The sequence below is a fragment of the Grampus griseus genome (genome assembly GCF_964374135.1).
Source record: "Grampus griseus genome assembly, chromosome: 11".
Lineage (NCBI taxonomy): Eukaryota > Metazoa > Chordata > Mammalia > Artiodactyla > Delphinidae > Grampus > Grampus griseus.
In genome coordinates this window covers 97,620,423-97,633,418 of record NC_139005.1, presented here as the reverse complement: position 1 = coordinate 97,633,418, position 12,996 = coordinate 97,620,423, and the positions used below count along the sequence as shown (strand labels likewise).

Below are 12,996 nucleotides of genomic sequence, written 5' to 3'. Positions count from 1 at the left end.
AGAAATAAAAGATCTAGAATTTCTCATTTAAATACCAAACCAAACTGCTATCTTGCCCTTCCTCAGCAAAACAAAAACAAAAACAAAACAAACTTTGAAGAAAGTGCACGGAGGATAGAAAGCTAGGGTGGACGCTTGCGATAAAATCCCATCTCAAGGTCAAGGGACATGGAGGGGAAAACGGCCCCCTGTGTGTGCGGGTCCCCGGCTGGAGCAGGGCCTGGGGGCAGAGCAGCTGGTCCACTTACTCGGTGGTCGTGGTCAGCTCCTCCGTGACGTGGCTGGAGTGCAGCAGGCCTTCCCGCTTCTGAAAACCCCAAAATGAACAAATAAATCAACACCTGGGCAGAGAGACAGAGCAGGCGGGCAGCTGAGGCCGTGGACAGATGGCCCCAGGGCCGGGAGGCCAGCCTGGGGACAACAGAGAACTAAACAAAGGTTCGGCACCACACCCGAGCTGTGCTCGGGGGATGGACTGCAGGGGACCACACAGGTGACCCTTTGGTGGCTGGAACCTGCCCCACCCCCGCCCCCCCTGCTCTCCTGCCCTCTGAGAGCTGGCAGCTGTGGGAGGTCTCAAGAGAAACATCTCTGCTCCCAAAGAACTCCTCGACGCCCTGCAGCTGGGAAAGGTGACGAGCATGAAGGGACATACGTAACAGAAGGGAGGCATCGGATGAAACGACACACGTGCACTGGGTTGAACAGGGTCCCCCCGGAAGTCACGTCCATTCAGAGCCTCAGAATGGGGCCTCATTTGGAAATAGGGTCTTCGCAGATGTAATGAGTTCAGATAAGGGCATAACGGACTAGGGTGGGTCCTCCCCAGTGACTGGTGTCCTCAGAAGAAGAGAAAATAGAGACATAGGAACACGGACCAGACGGAAGAGGCCACGTGACGATGAAGACAGAGACTGCAGGGATGTGTCCACAAGCCCAGGACAGCCGAGGGTGCCGGCAGCCGGCAGAAGCTGGAGGAGGGAAGGAAGGACCCTCCTCTAGAGCCTGCGGAGGGGCCCTGTCGGTTCCCTGATTCGGACTTCAGGCCTCTATTATGTGAGAGGACAAACATCTGTTTTAAGCCATCCAGTTTGTGGGATTTTGTTACAGCGGCCCCAGGACACTAACACGGTGTGCGACACACCTGTCCCAGAGCCTGGTAGGTACGGAGAGGCAACGATGGTGGGGGAGAGGAAGGAGGCGGTGGTGGTGTGCCCGGACCTCAGGGTGGAGCGCGGCAGCCTGCTAACCCAGCCGCCACCGTGAGCCCCTACTTGAATGCCGCAAGGGACGGGGAGCTCACTACCTGCTGGGCAGCCCACCTGGACGCCTCTCGAGATCCAAGATCCCCACGCTTTCCTGAGCTCGGCCTCCCAGGGAACTCTCACCACTGGTCCTAGTGAAGGAAGAGCAGCCAGGCGTCGGGGGCCGTCAGCTTTCCCACGGCCTCACCCTGGCTGATTCTCGGGAGAGCCCACGGGGGACGGTGGCGGGGGAGGCCCGGAGACATTTTATCCACTTATTCACACATCAAATGTACATCAGGCACCCACTATATACCGGGCCCAGGGCTGGGCACGGGGCAGACGAGGCTGAATATTTTTAATTAATTAATTGATTTATTTTTGGCTGCGTTGGGTCTTCGTTGCTGCGTGCAGGCTTTCTCTAGTTGCAGCGGCGCGGGCTTCTCGTTGCGGTGGCTTCTCTCGTTGTGGCGCACGGGCTCTAGGCACTCGGGCTTCAGTAGTTGCGGCACGAGGGCTTAGTTGCTCCGGGGCATGTGGGATCTTCCCAGACCAGGGATCGAACATGTCCCCTGAATTGGCAGGTGGATTCTTAACCACTGTGCCACCAGGGAAGCCCCAAGGCTGAATATTTTAAAAGTCTGTAGGAGAATCTCAATTTTTTGAGGAAACATTGCAGCTCAGGAAAACCAAGTGATTTCCCAAGGCCACACTGCCAGGTAGCAAACGCGACCCTTCCCTCACTCCATCCCTCCACGAACTGACACACTTCTTACATCTCCCCATCTCAACTGGATAACCAGGCGCAGAGGGACAGGCCAGGGGCAGCTCTAAGACCTGAGACCAGCCAGTCCCCGGGGGCCTCCCCTCCCCGCTTCATCCCGCTCTGGGAGTGGCCCAAAAAGTCCTCCTGTGACCTTGGTCAAGGAAGGACGCGCCAGCGAGTGTTTGCCCGGGCGAGTAGAACGTTCTGCAAACCCCAAAGATTTTCTTGGACCAAAGTGCAGGCCTGAAAGGAAATACCCCAATTACTGAGCTGCAGCGTGTTCCTGGGGCCCAGAGTCTGACGTGCATGGGTTTGGGAACCATATGCTCATGTGTCCTTGGGAAGCCTTTCCCGGCCGACCATCCTGAGGGTGGCAGGAATGGTCCCCTGTCCCTGACACCACCACCGACCACAAACGTTCCCCTTTAGGAGGCAAATGGGGCCAAACGGCAGGTAACCCTCGCCTGAGGCCAGAAAGGAACATTCCTGCCCATCAGGTCGGAGCCAAGCTCCCGGGGTAAACGGAGGGGTCAGACGGCTTCGGAAAACACAGGAGCAGCCAGAGCCTTGCAGACCGCAGAGACCACGGGACTGATAAGTTTAAAAACCAGAGGAGAGTGTGGAGCCGGACATCTCCAGGAACAGAAACACGAGAGACACCCATGTTCCGAGCGTAACCTCGACGCTCTGGCAGACACAGCTGATCCTTTGGAACCCGAGCACCCTCTCCTCATCCAGTGTCCCCGGTAACCAGGGCGAGGGGAACAGGGACACAGCAGGTGCTTGATACACGCTTACTGGACAAGACTGCACACACGAAGCCAAGGCAGGATCTGTGCCCCTGAACGCAGGGGAAATCGACAAGAAAGGTGTCTCCACCTCCATCAGAAGGACCCTGGCTCCCAGTTACGTTTTTCCAAGTGGAGCAAGAGAGTCGACCCTCAAAAACATGATGGGGGATGATGGATGTCATTGGGAGGGAACAGAGAGAGGCTGTGATTGGGGTACTGGGGTATCTGTTTCATTCCGCTGGTCTCAGCCCTCTCCAGTGACTAATAAGCTCATTCAACAGGCCTGAATGCTTTGCAGGGAAATGAATGCTCTTTTGCAAAATGTGGAAAAGTGAACCTCCACGCACTCACGCCTTTGAATCTGCCTCTCTTCAGATCAACGCCACTGTTTCTGCTCCATCGTTTACTCTGAAGCCAGAGTAAGGCATACATTTCGTCAAGAGGAAAAAAGAGAGGGTAGTCTCTTAACGGGAAAAGGAAGAAAGTATGCAAACTAGAGGAGGAAGGAGCACCGGAGCCTCTGGGGCAGAGCCGCGGGCAAGCCGACCGCCGGGCTGGCGATACTTACCCGTATGACCACCACTTGCACGGAGACGTGTTCGGGAAGGCGGATCGGGGCCCGGAAGTGCATGGCCAGGGCCACGAGGAGGTGGAGGATGGCCACCAGGTTCTTCCCGTGAATCGCTAGTCGGGGAGGGAGGAAAGGGGCTGCTTTAGATCATGAGACAGGAACCCCGAGCCCACGTCCAAAAGGCGGTGAAACCAACAAGGGCCTGCTGTATAGCATGGGGAACTATACTCAGTATTTTGTAATAACCTATAAGGAAAAAGAACCTGAAAATATATATATATATATGTGTATAACTGAATCACTTTGCTGTACACCTGAAACTAACACAACATTGTAAATCAACTATACTTGAATTTAAAAAGGAAAAAAGGGGGCGGGAGGGGGGAGGCAATAAAGACGCTGAGTGAAAATGAGACCTCAGAGGAAAACCACGGGCAGCAGCACAGCCCATGGAAAACGGAGAACAGCTGATGAACAGCCTGGGTGAATTAGTGCTGGCTTCTAACGTTTTCTTTCCTGTTGACCTCAGGTGACTTGTGCAAGCACTTTCAAAAGCATGTTGTCTGTAAAAGGAATGAACTGGGTGGTGAAGAGAGGGAATGAGCAGGAGGATACAGTCAGCACAAGAGAAGCAAAAAGACCGGGAAAAAAGGTCACCTGGGCACTTACCCACCACCACGACATGCATCATTATCTCGGGTGCTTAAAGTTCTCCCTCTATGCGATCAACCGTCTACACGGGGAAGGCTATGCAGGGCAAGCGGTGCCTGGGGGTGTTAGACGTGCCTCCTGCCCCACCTAGGGCCCTGGTTGCCAGCCCCGGCCACTAGCTCTCCTCTAGGATGTGGACGGTTATTATCATGCCGTCCAGGGCTTTACTGATTCCCCTCCCCCAGCCCTGCAACCCAGGAGTGGGCCTGGGTCTGTCCTAGGTCTCGATGCCAAGAAGCCAGGGGTGAACCTGACTGCAGCCTTGGTCTCACCCAAGAACAGGGGCCCTTGGCGGCAGGGAGAGCATCTCAGCCGCTCCGGGCGGCCCTGCCGTGGGGACGGTGCTGGGGGAGGGCAGCAGGACAAAGCCCTTTCCAGTCTGTCCCGGCCGGTGCCTCACTTTTCTGGGTTTATGTCCTGCCTGGAAATACTGTGATGCCACGTATTCCCAACGCCGGTGCTCTCTGAGACATACACCGGGGGCCGGCCTGAATCACCTTCGGAGGACCCGCATCGGTGAGTCACCAGTAGCACAGCTCACTGGGTGTTGGTGCCATTGGTATCCGCGGTGGAGGGTCCTTCCAAGAACCCCACAGAGCTTCTTCCGTCTTATAACCCAAACCTGGAAGACTTCCGCTGGAAGTCTCTCTTGATCCAGAAACGGTGCCTCTCCGCCCTGAAGCTTGGGGAAACCAGAGCACTGCCGGCGTGACTAAGTCCCTCACTGACACACTCCTCCTCTCCTGGCCACCTCCCTCAGGGCAGGCGTGTGAGCGGATCCGATACACGCGCTACCAAACGGAGCGGCCGCACGGCACAGGGACATCAGTCCGGGGCTCCGTGACCGCCCAGAGGGGTGGGATGGGGGGTGGGAGGGAGACGCAAGAGGGAGGGGATATGGGGATATACGGATGCATATGGCTGATTTCCTTTGTTGTACAGCGGAAACTAACACACCATTGTAAAGCAATTATACTCCAAGAAAGATGTCAAGAAAAAAAAAACCCCACAAGGCCAGACAAGAAGACGAATGACACGGCAGGAAGCTCAGAGGCCGGGCTCCCCTCCCCCATCCTGGCGGCCACTCACTGTCCACGGTCCACTGGAGCGCCCGGCCGTGGGGCCGCAGCAGCTCCTGCACCGCCTGAAGCACTGTCTGCAGCTTCTGCTTCTGCCCTATTTCGGACTGGGTCACCTCGGCCACGTTCAGCTTGCAGTCTGCCAGTTTTTCTGCAACAAGAAGGACAAGGGCAAAAGGCAGAGTGTCAGGAAAAGCCGGAGGGGCTCAGGGCCGCCTGGCCAACTGGCCGCATCGAGGTCTCCCCATCCTCTGTGGGGCTGCAAAGTGGAGCAGGTCATCGCCAACAGCGGGGACTGCCAGGACGCTGAGCCACGGAACTCTGAACTTTCGAGTCACTCCTCTTCCTTAGAACATCACTCCAGGGGGCTTCCCCTGGTGGCGCAGTGGTTAAGAATCCGCCTGCCAATGCAGGGGACACGGGTTTGAGCCCTGGTCCGGGAAGATCCCACATGCCGTGGGGCAACTAAGCCCGTGGACCACAACTACTGAACCCACGCGCCACAACTACTGAAGCCCGCGTGCCTAGAGCCCGTGCTCCGCAACAAGAGAAGCCACTGCAATAAGAAGCCCGCGCACCGCAACAAAGAGGAGCCCCGCTCGCCACAACTAGAGAAAGCCTGCGCGCAGCAACGAAGACCCAATGCAGCCAAAAATAAATAAAATTTTTTTAAAAAAAGAAAGAAAGAAAATCACTCCAGGATGAAAGGGGGGCGGGGAGTTCAAGGATTAAAATGTGGGCGTCCCACCCAGGAACAGCATATGCACAGAGAATGAACAAGATGATTCAAGGTGCAGCTGGGAGGTAAGGAGGTGACCTGCGGGGAAGGGACCAGAGGTGAAGAGGCTGGGCCAGTGGGTTCCCAGAGGGAAGAGAACTTTGGTGAGAAAATAGAAAGGCCCTCAGGGGTTGCCTCAGCCTCCCTGCATGCATTCGCTCCCAATTCTTCTTTCTCTAACAGCTGGACCCCACGGTAAGAAGGATTATGAGATATTCAGAGACCTGTGACAATTTTCTCACCAGAGTGAGCGGGGAGCAGTCTGGAGGAGCTGACGAGCACGGTCACATCTGCTCAAGATTCATTGACTGAAGCTGAATCCCAGCCCCAGCCCGTGCGCCTTCACTCCCCTCCCGAGCGGAGCAGGAGGGATGCCTCACCCCACACCCGCTAAGGGGCAGGCGAGGAAGGCTCCCCAGGCGTCCCGCCTCTTCATTCATTCCAAGACTCGGGGTTCCCCGATAGATCTCCTCTGCACAACAACAGAAGCCACGTCATAGGACACGGCGAGATCAGGAACCGGGAGGGTGATGACAAAGTGCTGGGCACGGAGCCTGACGCGCTGTGAGCCTCCGGCACAGGGCTGCTGCCAGCACTCCCCAGCAAAGTTCTGTGGAAGGCGTTTTCTCCGGAGGCCCCTGCTCCGTCAACACTGTCTCCCCCATCCTCCCCTCCCTCGATGAGAACAAGAACAAGCAGTTTCGATATCCCCCCTTCAGGATCCTCTCATTACACAAAAACATCGGCTGGGCTCAGGGTTAGTCCAATCATTCATTCGCTTACAAAACAGTTACTGAGCACCTACTGTGCGCCAGGCACTGTCCTAGGACCAGATGAAGCACAGACACGGGAGACAGAGCTCTAGTGGGGAGTCAGCCACACCTGAAGAACCTCAGCTTGGGGGGCAGGGAGTGCTCGCGGCAAAACAAAGCAGCTCAACAAAGGAGGGAAATGATTCCTGTTTATGCGTTCTGATGTCCCCCCATCTGTTTCTAATAGGTCTTAGCGGAATCATCCACAGCTGTCTGCCCATCTGAACCCCCCTGAAAATACATAGCACGTCCCCAGGTGCTCAAAAGCCAGCGACAGGACGGAGCAGGGGCCCCTGGGGAAGGAAGGAGGGTTGCAGAGAGCCAGGTGGTCCTAGAGCCTCGCCCGCTGGGAGTGATGGGGAGCCCGGCACATCTCTGCTGTCCCTGCCACCAGCCAAACCTGGTTGCCATGACGCCGGGGGGAGGAGGAGTCGTGCACGGAGAAGGGAAGGAAACGGTATCAGCCTGCTACAGCTGCCGTAACAAAGTACCGCAGGGTGGGTGGCTTAAACGGTGGAAATTTGCTTTCTCACAGTCCCGGACGTCAGAAGTCCAAGATCAAGGTGACAGCAGAGTTGGTCTCCCCTGAGGCCTCTCTCCTAGGCCTGTAGACATCCTCAGCTGGTCCTCCCTCTGTGTGTGTCTGCATCCTAGTCTCCTCTTTTTTTTTTGGCTGTGTTGGGTCTTCGTTGCTGCATGCGGGCTTTCTCTAGTTGCGGCGAGCCGGGGCTACTCTTCGTTGTGATGCGCAGGCTTCTCACTGCGGTGGCTTCTCTTGTTGCGGCTCTAGGCGCTTGGGCTTCAGTAGTTGTGGCACGTGGGCTTCGTAGTTGTGGCTCGCGGGCTCTAGAGCACAGGCTCAGTCATTGTGGCGCACAGGCTTAGTTGCTCTGCAGCATGTGGGATCTTCCCGGACCAGGGCTCAAACCCGTGTCCCCTGCATTGGCAGGCAGAGTCTTAACCACTGTGCCACCAGGGAAGCCCTCCTCTTCTTATAAGGGCACCAATCTGATGGGTTGAGGGCCCACCCTAACTTCATTTTAACTTTAAAGACTCTGTCTCCAAATATAGTCACATCCCGAGGTCTTACGAATTCTGGGGGGGACGCAACTCAGCCGATAACAGAAACCAAGGAGGCTGGCCGTGCCTGGGTGCCGCCTGTGGCTGCGTCTCAGGTAACTCCCCCAAGTGGGAGAGAACAAGGCCCTTGGCCGCCCTCATCACCAGCATCACTCTGCCCACTGACGGGACTGCAGGGGCGGCTCAGGGTTTAGGCGTGGCCAGGACCCCTATCTTCCTAGCATGGAAAGAGACAGAGGAAGATGGGGCGGATTCTCAGCGGTGGCTGGAAAACATGAGTGATGGCCGAACGCGGGGCTTGAACACTTACTACACAAGGAGGGGCTTGCCTTTCACGAGGAGAAGCGTGTGCCATGAGTCAGAAGCATGACAACAGCCAGCCCGGGAGCTGCCTCAATGCTCCAGCGTGGGCGTTGTCACTGCCCACAGGTGGTTCACCTGGACAACACTGCAAATGCAGGAGAGTTACACCCCCTGAAACTTGCCCTGGCAGAGGGTCTGGCAGCTGCCCCCGGAACCCGCTCTTAAGGAGAGGGGCACATCAGGGGGCCTACTAGTGTAGTGACTCACAGCTGGCCAAACCCAGAGGTCTGTGCTCTGTCCTCATCGCCCTCACTCCTGCCTTCTCCTCCTCTCTCCTGGCTGGACCCTCCAGATGCCTGTGCTGGCCCTTCCTCTGACCACTGACCACCCCCCCCCCGGGCCCAGTCCCCAGACCTCTTCTCTCTACAGATGCACAGAAGTCAGCTTTGGCCTGGCGTTCGGCCAAAATCTCCTATTTCATTTTAGCTTCTGCCTTTGAAAAGTAAAGAGCTGAATGCCTCCATCAGTATCATTCCTGGCAGCCCTGGGCCCCAGGATCACGTGATCACGTAGGTTACTAATGCACCTCATCAGGGTAACAGCACATCATTAATACGACCAGTGACGTTCTGTTAATATCTGGATATTCTCTTCCATTGTTCTCTTCTTCAAACAGTGGTATGTCAAAGCATGACACACAAGAGACTTCAGAATTGCCTATCTAGGAGTCCTTATGCAAGATATTCAAACAGGATGGAACTGCAACTACGTCACGCTAAAAAGGCTGCCTGAGCCAAAGTCAGCCTCTTGTTAGACCTCACAGATCACAAAGCGGACGTAGCAGGACTCCATGACAACCACAGCCACTGCAGAGCAAGTACCGCATCTGCTGGGACCAACTGAAGAGGGGACCAAAAGGATGTGCCTTGAGCAGGCAAGGCCTTCTTACAGGGTACCGGCTCTAAGACACCCCTGACGCTCTACTCCAGAGAGGGCACTGGCGTCATTTATAGGCGTCTAGGGCTGAGATGCAGATGCACATCTAGAGCTGATCTTGTGATCCTGAGAGACAGACTTCCACGACCACAGCACTAGGTCTAAGGCTTAGGGATACAAGGTTTGCAAGTGACTGGGTGAGTGAAGCCACAGCTGCATGCAGAAAGCATCAGAAATAAAAGTGTAAGTGAGCAAAACACTCTTATGTTTGCTTCTGAAAATATCAGGAAGTGTCTCCTTTGGGCAGTGAGCGAAGCAGCAATTCAAAGCACTGTTTCAACAGACAAGCATCGTCACCAACAGCCAAGTCTTCAAGTCCAGGAGTCAGAGGGAAGCTAGGTCTTTACAGAGAGGGAGGGAAGCGGATAACCCAGGGCAGCGTCACCATCAGTAGAATCCTTGTGGGCGGTGCCAGCCTAAGAGCCATGCCTCCTCCATCCTTCTCTGCTGAAAGTAAGTGTCCGTCGTCACAAAAGTCTGGTTCAGTGACCTCGAGAGCAATCTAGCACCTGACAGTGCTGAGAATGGCTGGACCGATGATACACTAGGAAACAACAAAGCTCTAACCAACATTTTTTTTTTTTAAGATTTTTTAAATTTTTTTATTCTTTTTATTTTTGGGTGTGTTGGGTCTTTGTTTCTGCATGAGGGCTTTCTCTAGTTGCGGCGAGCGGGGGCCACTCTTCTTCGCGGTGCGCGGGCCTCTCACTGTTGCGACCTCTCTTGCTGTGGAGCACAGGCTCCGGATGCTCAGGCTCAGTAGTTGTGGCTCACGGGCCCAGCTGCTCCACGGCACGTGGGATCCTCCCAGACCAGGGATCGAACCCGTGTCCCCTGCATTGGCAGGCAGATTCTCAACCACTGCGCCACCAGGGAAGCCCCAACCAACATTTTTAATAATAAAATTGTGACAGTTACTGAACGATCTTGATAACATTTCAGATTTATTCTTGTACTAAAGAAGTTCATTTTAAGATGGGGGTTCTCAGCTTAGATGAACAGAGATTTATTTAATTCTTGACCCACGGCATTCAGCCAAACACAGAATTTGGAACATTCCCTCTGGGTGAGGCCACCCGGTCCCACGGCATTAACCATCTCTGCACTGCTGGTCTCCACCCTTACCCTGCAGCTGACGCGGGCAGGATGGGTATCAGCCCTCTTAGCAGATGCACCACCCACCTCCTCATCCCCGCCCACCACGCCACTCCCAAGGGCTTTCTCACTCACCAGCTGTTCAGGCCACAAACCTGGCCAGCAGTCTTCATGCCTCCATCAGCTTTAACCTCCCACATATCCTCCACTTCCATCCTGGACCGAGCCACTTCCTCTGATGCCCGGGCTGCTGTGACAGCGCCCTGACTAACCTCCCAGGTCCCCCTCCTGACCCGCCCCCCAATTCATTCTGTACCCAGAAGCCCAAGCAATCTTTTAAAACGCTAACTCAGACCTCGTCACGGCCCTGCTCAAATCCTCTAGTGGCTTCCTGTCACTTGGAATAAAAGCCTTTGTCAGGACTGGATGTGATCTGGCCCCATCTGTCCACCCCGGCCACCTGCAGCCACCTTTCACTGCCCTTTAAACACTGCAGGCTCTTCCTCTCTGCAGAGTCTCAGCCTGGAATGTTCTTTCCATGACAACTGAGCAGAAGCCTGCTTGGATGTCAGCTCCCCAGGGGGGCTGCCCCCGACTGCCCGGTCCTTCCACCCGACCCAGCCCCGCTGCCCCAGAACCTCCCTGATTCTCTCCCTAGCACTTGTCCCTCTCTTAGAGCATCTATTTGTGTTTCAGGTTGAACCACCACACAATAGTTCTCTTTCTCCCCTCTGCCAGAACAGGTGTCGGCAGTGGGGCATGGGGACTTCCTTCTTCCTGTCACCACTGCATCTCCACACCTGCCACACAATAGGCCAAAGGATGTTCATTCAACCAACGAAGGGATAACCAAAATAAACACGAAACCTTCTCCTGCTCAACGTGCTTTTTGAGGACTGACTGAACAAGGACCATGTCCTCAGAGCCAGGTCTACGTGACAAGACCCTGCAGGTTTCCCTCCAAGATCGGACCGTCTGTTAAGAGCCATTGTGCTGAGTGTGCAAACTGCCCGCAGGGACCCGGGACTGAGGAATGACACGGAGGCTGGGCCACGCCACGATCTGGGCAGCTGCAGGGGTGCGTCCTGTGGGCCAGCCCTCCCCAGGATGCCCCTCTCCAGCCCCAGCCCCTGCTGTCTGCTTTCCCTCAGTACCTCTCCCTAAAAACAGCACCCCCCAAACTCCAGGTGCCTGACTCGGGTTCCCCAGCACACCCCTGTGGAGCAAAACATGGTCCCACCCCAGTGCTGGCCCCTGGCTGGAAGGAGTGGCCCTCCAGGCAGTCTGCTGGGAAGACCCTTGCACAGGACAGCGCTGGTCTGTGGGGTCATTAAGGGGTGAAGAGCGTGCGTAGAAAGAGCCCAGGGAGCAGGTCTGCACACCGCCAATGCTGGGGCAGGGCCTCCCGGGGACCTTCAGGAGGTGAGGTATCCTAACGGACAAGGGGACACTGAGTCCGCCGGGCCACACTCACGGGGATCTGGGGACCCTATCCAGGGCCTTTGCACTTCCTATAAAAGGAGCCCACGTCCTGCAGGTAGGAAACGACAGGGCTTTCTTCACTCTCTCGGTCAACACATGGCTGCCGTGTGCCCGGTGCTCGGAGGAACTCGGGGGACCCACCAGCCCTGCTTTCACTCTTCATCTCTCTGTCTTTGTCGTGTTGTCGTTCATTACCCCTTACTGACCCCAGGCCCTGTGCCCGGCCCCATGCTAAGGGCTCTACAGATGTTACTTTGCTGAGGAACTCTGTCCACAAGGGACAGACATAAAAAGAGCATCGCAGTCAGTCTCCCTCCTCGCCACTCCCCCGCCACCCCCATCTAAATCGTGCCCCCGAAGGGCACGGCTGGGGGCCACCCCCTCCAGCACCCTGGCCCCGATGGGCCTGCACAGGCTGGAGGTGCTCACAGCTGGACGGGCGCAGGCCAGGAGGGAGGGCTGCCGCAGAGAGGAGACGGCATCCCGTTCGTGCCCCATCACCGCGCTCCCCTTGTACACATGCATCCAACAGCAGAGGCCACAGACGGTTCTGGGAGCTGTGAGTGACCCAGTGCAGCCCCGTGACTGGGAGCTCCGGCAGGACCCCCACCCGAGAGACGATGAGAGGGCCCCAGGGGCCACCGCCTGGGAGCCATGGGCTCAGGGCTGCGGCTTACAGACGAGTGACCCATGTCGCCATGTAGAGGATCTTGTGGTCCAGCCTGGGGCCAAGCCCTTCCCGTGGACTCACCCAGGAGCTTCTGCAGCACCTGCCCGTCGTACAGGTCCTCTTCCAGCTGCTTTACGATGATTCTCTCCCCCACCAGCACGTCGTTGACCCAGTCGATGAGAACCTGCGGGGTGGACAGGCATTATGGCCTCGCTCGCTGGTGCCAGGAGGGCCCAGGCGATGACCAGAGCAAGCGCAGGAACGGAGAGCTGCTGGACACCGAGACACCCCCAGTGCAGGGGCCAGGAGAGCCCGAGGGGATGGGCACGCTTCTCCCACCCAGGCTGCCGGGGCTCCCGTGGGATTCACAGGAGGACTGGTGGAGGGCGGCAGCATGGGCAGACTGGCCTCCTCCCAGCGGGGACTTGGGTACGTGTGGGAACTCAGCCGGAGGAAATGATGATGTTCCCCATGGCATATGCAGGCGGGCGGATCAAATGAGGAAATATCAGTAACACCGCCCCCCACAGGTGAGCCATAAAACGTCCACCCCCTCCCTCCCTTAATATCTGCACTAAAACCATCCCTGACGGCCCTGAGCCTAACGCCGTGGACCGA

General features: G+C 56.5%; 1 protein-coding gene across 1 annotated transcript in view; it reads right to left on the bottom strand.

The window, feature by feature from the left end:
* The window catches only part of PARVB (parvin beta), a 114,337-nt gene that overhangs the window by 26,162 nt on the left and 75,179 nt on the right, over positions 1 to 12,996 (bottom strand). The window contains exons 4-7 of the mRNA XM_082665313.1: positions 12,460 to 12,562; positions 5,173 to 5,313; positions 3,370 to 3,485; positions 249 to 307 (exon numbers count right to left, since the gene is read on the bottom strand). Of these exons, the coding sequence (XP_082521439.1) occupies positions 249 to 307; positions 3,370 to 3,485; positions 5,173 to 5,313; positions 12,460 to 12,562 (419 nt within the window). The remainder of the gene's footprint in view (positions 1 to 248; positions 308 to 3,369; positions 3,486 to 5,172; positions 5,314 to 12,459; positions 12,563 to 12,996) is intronic.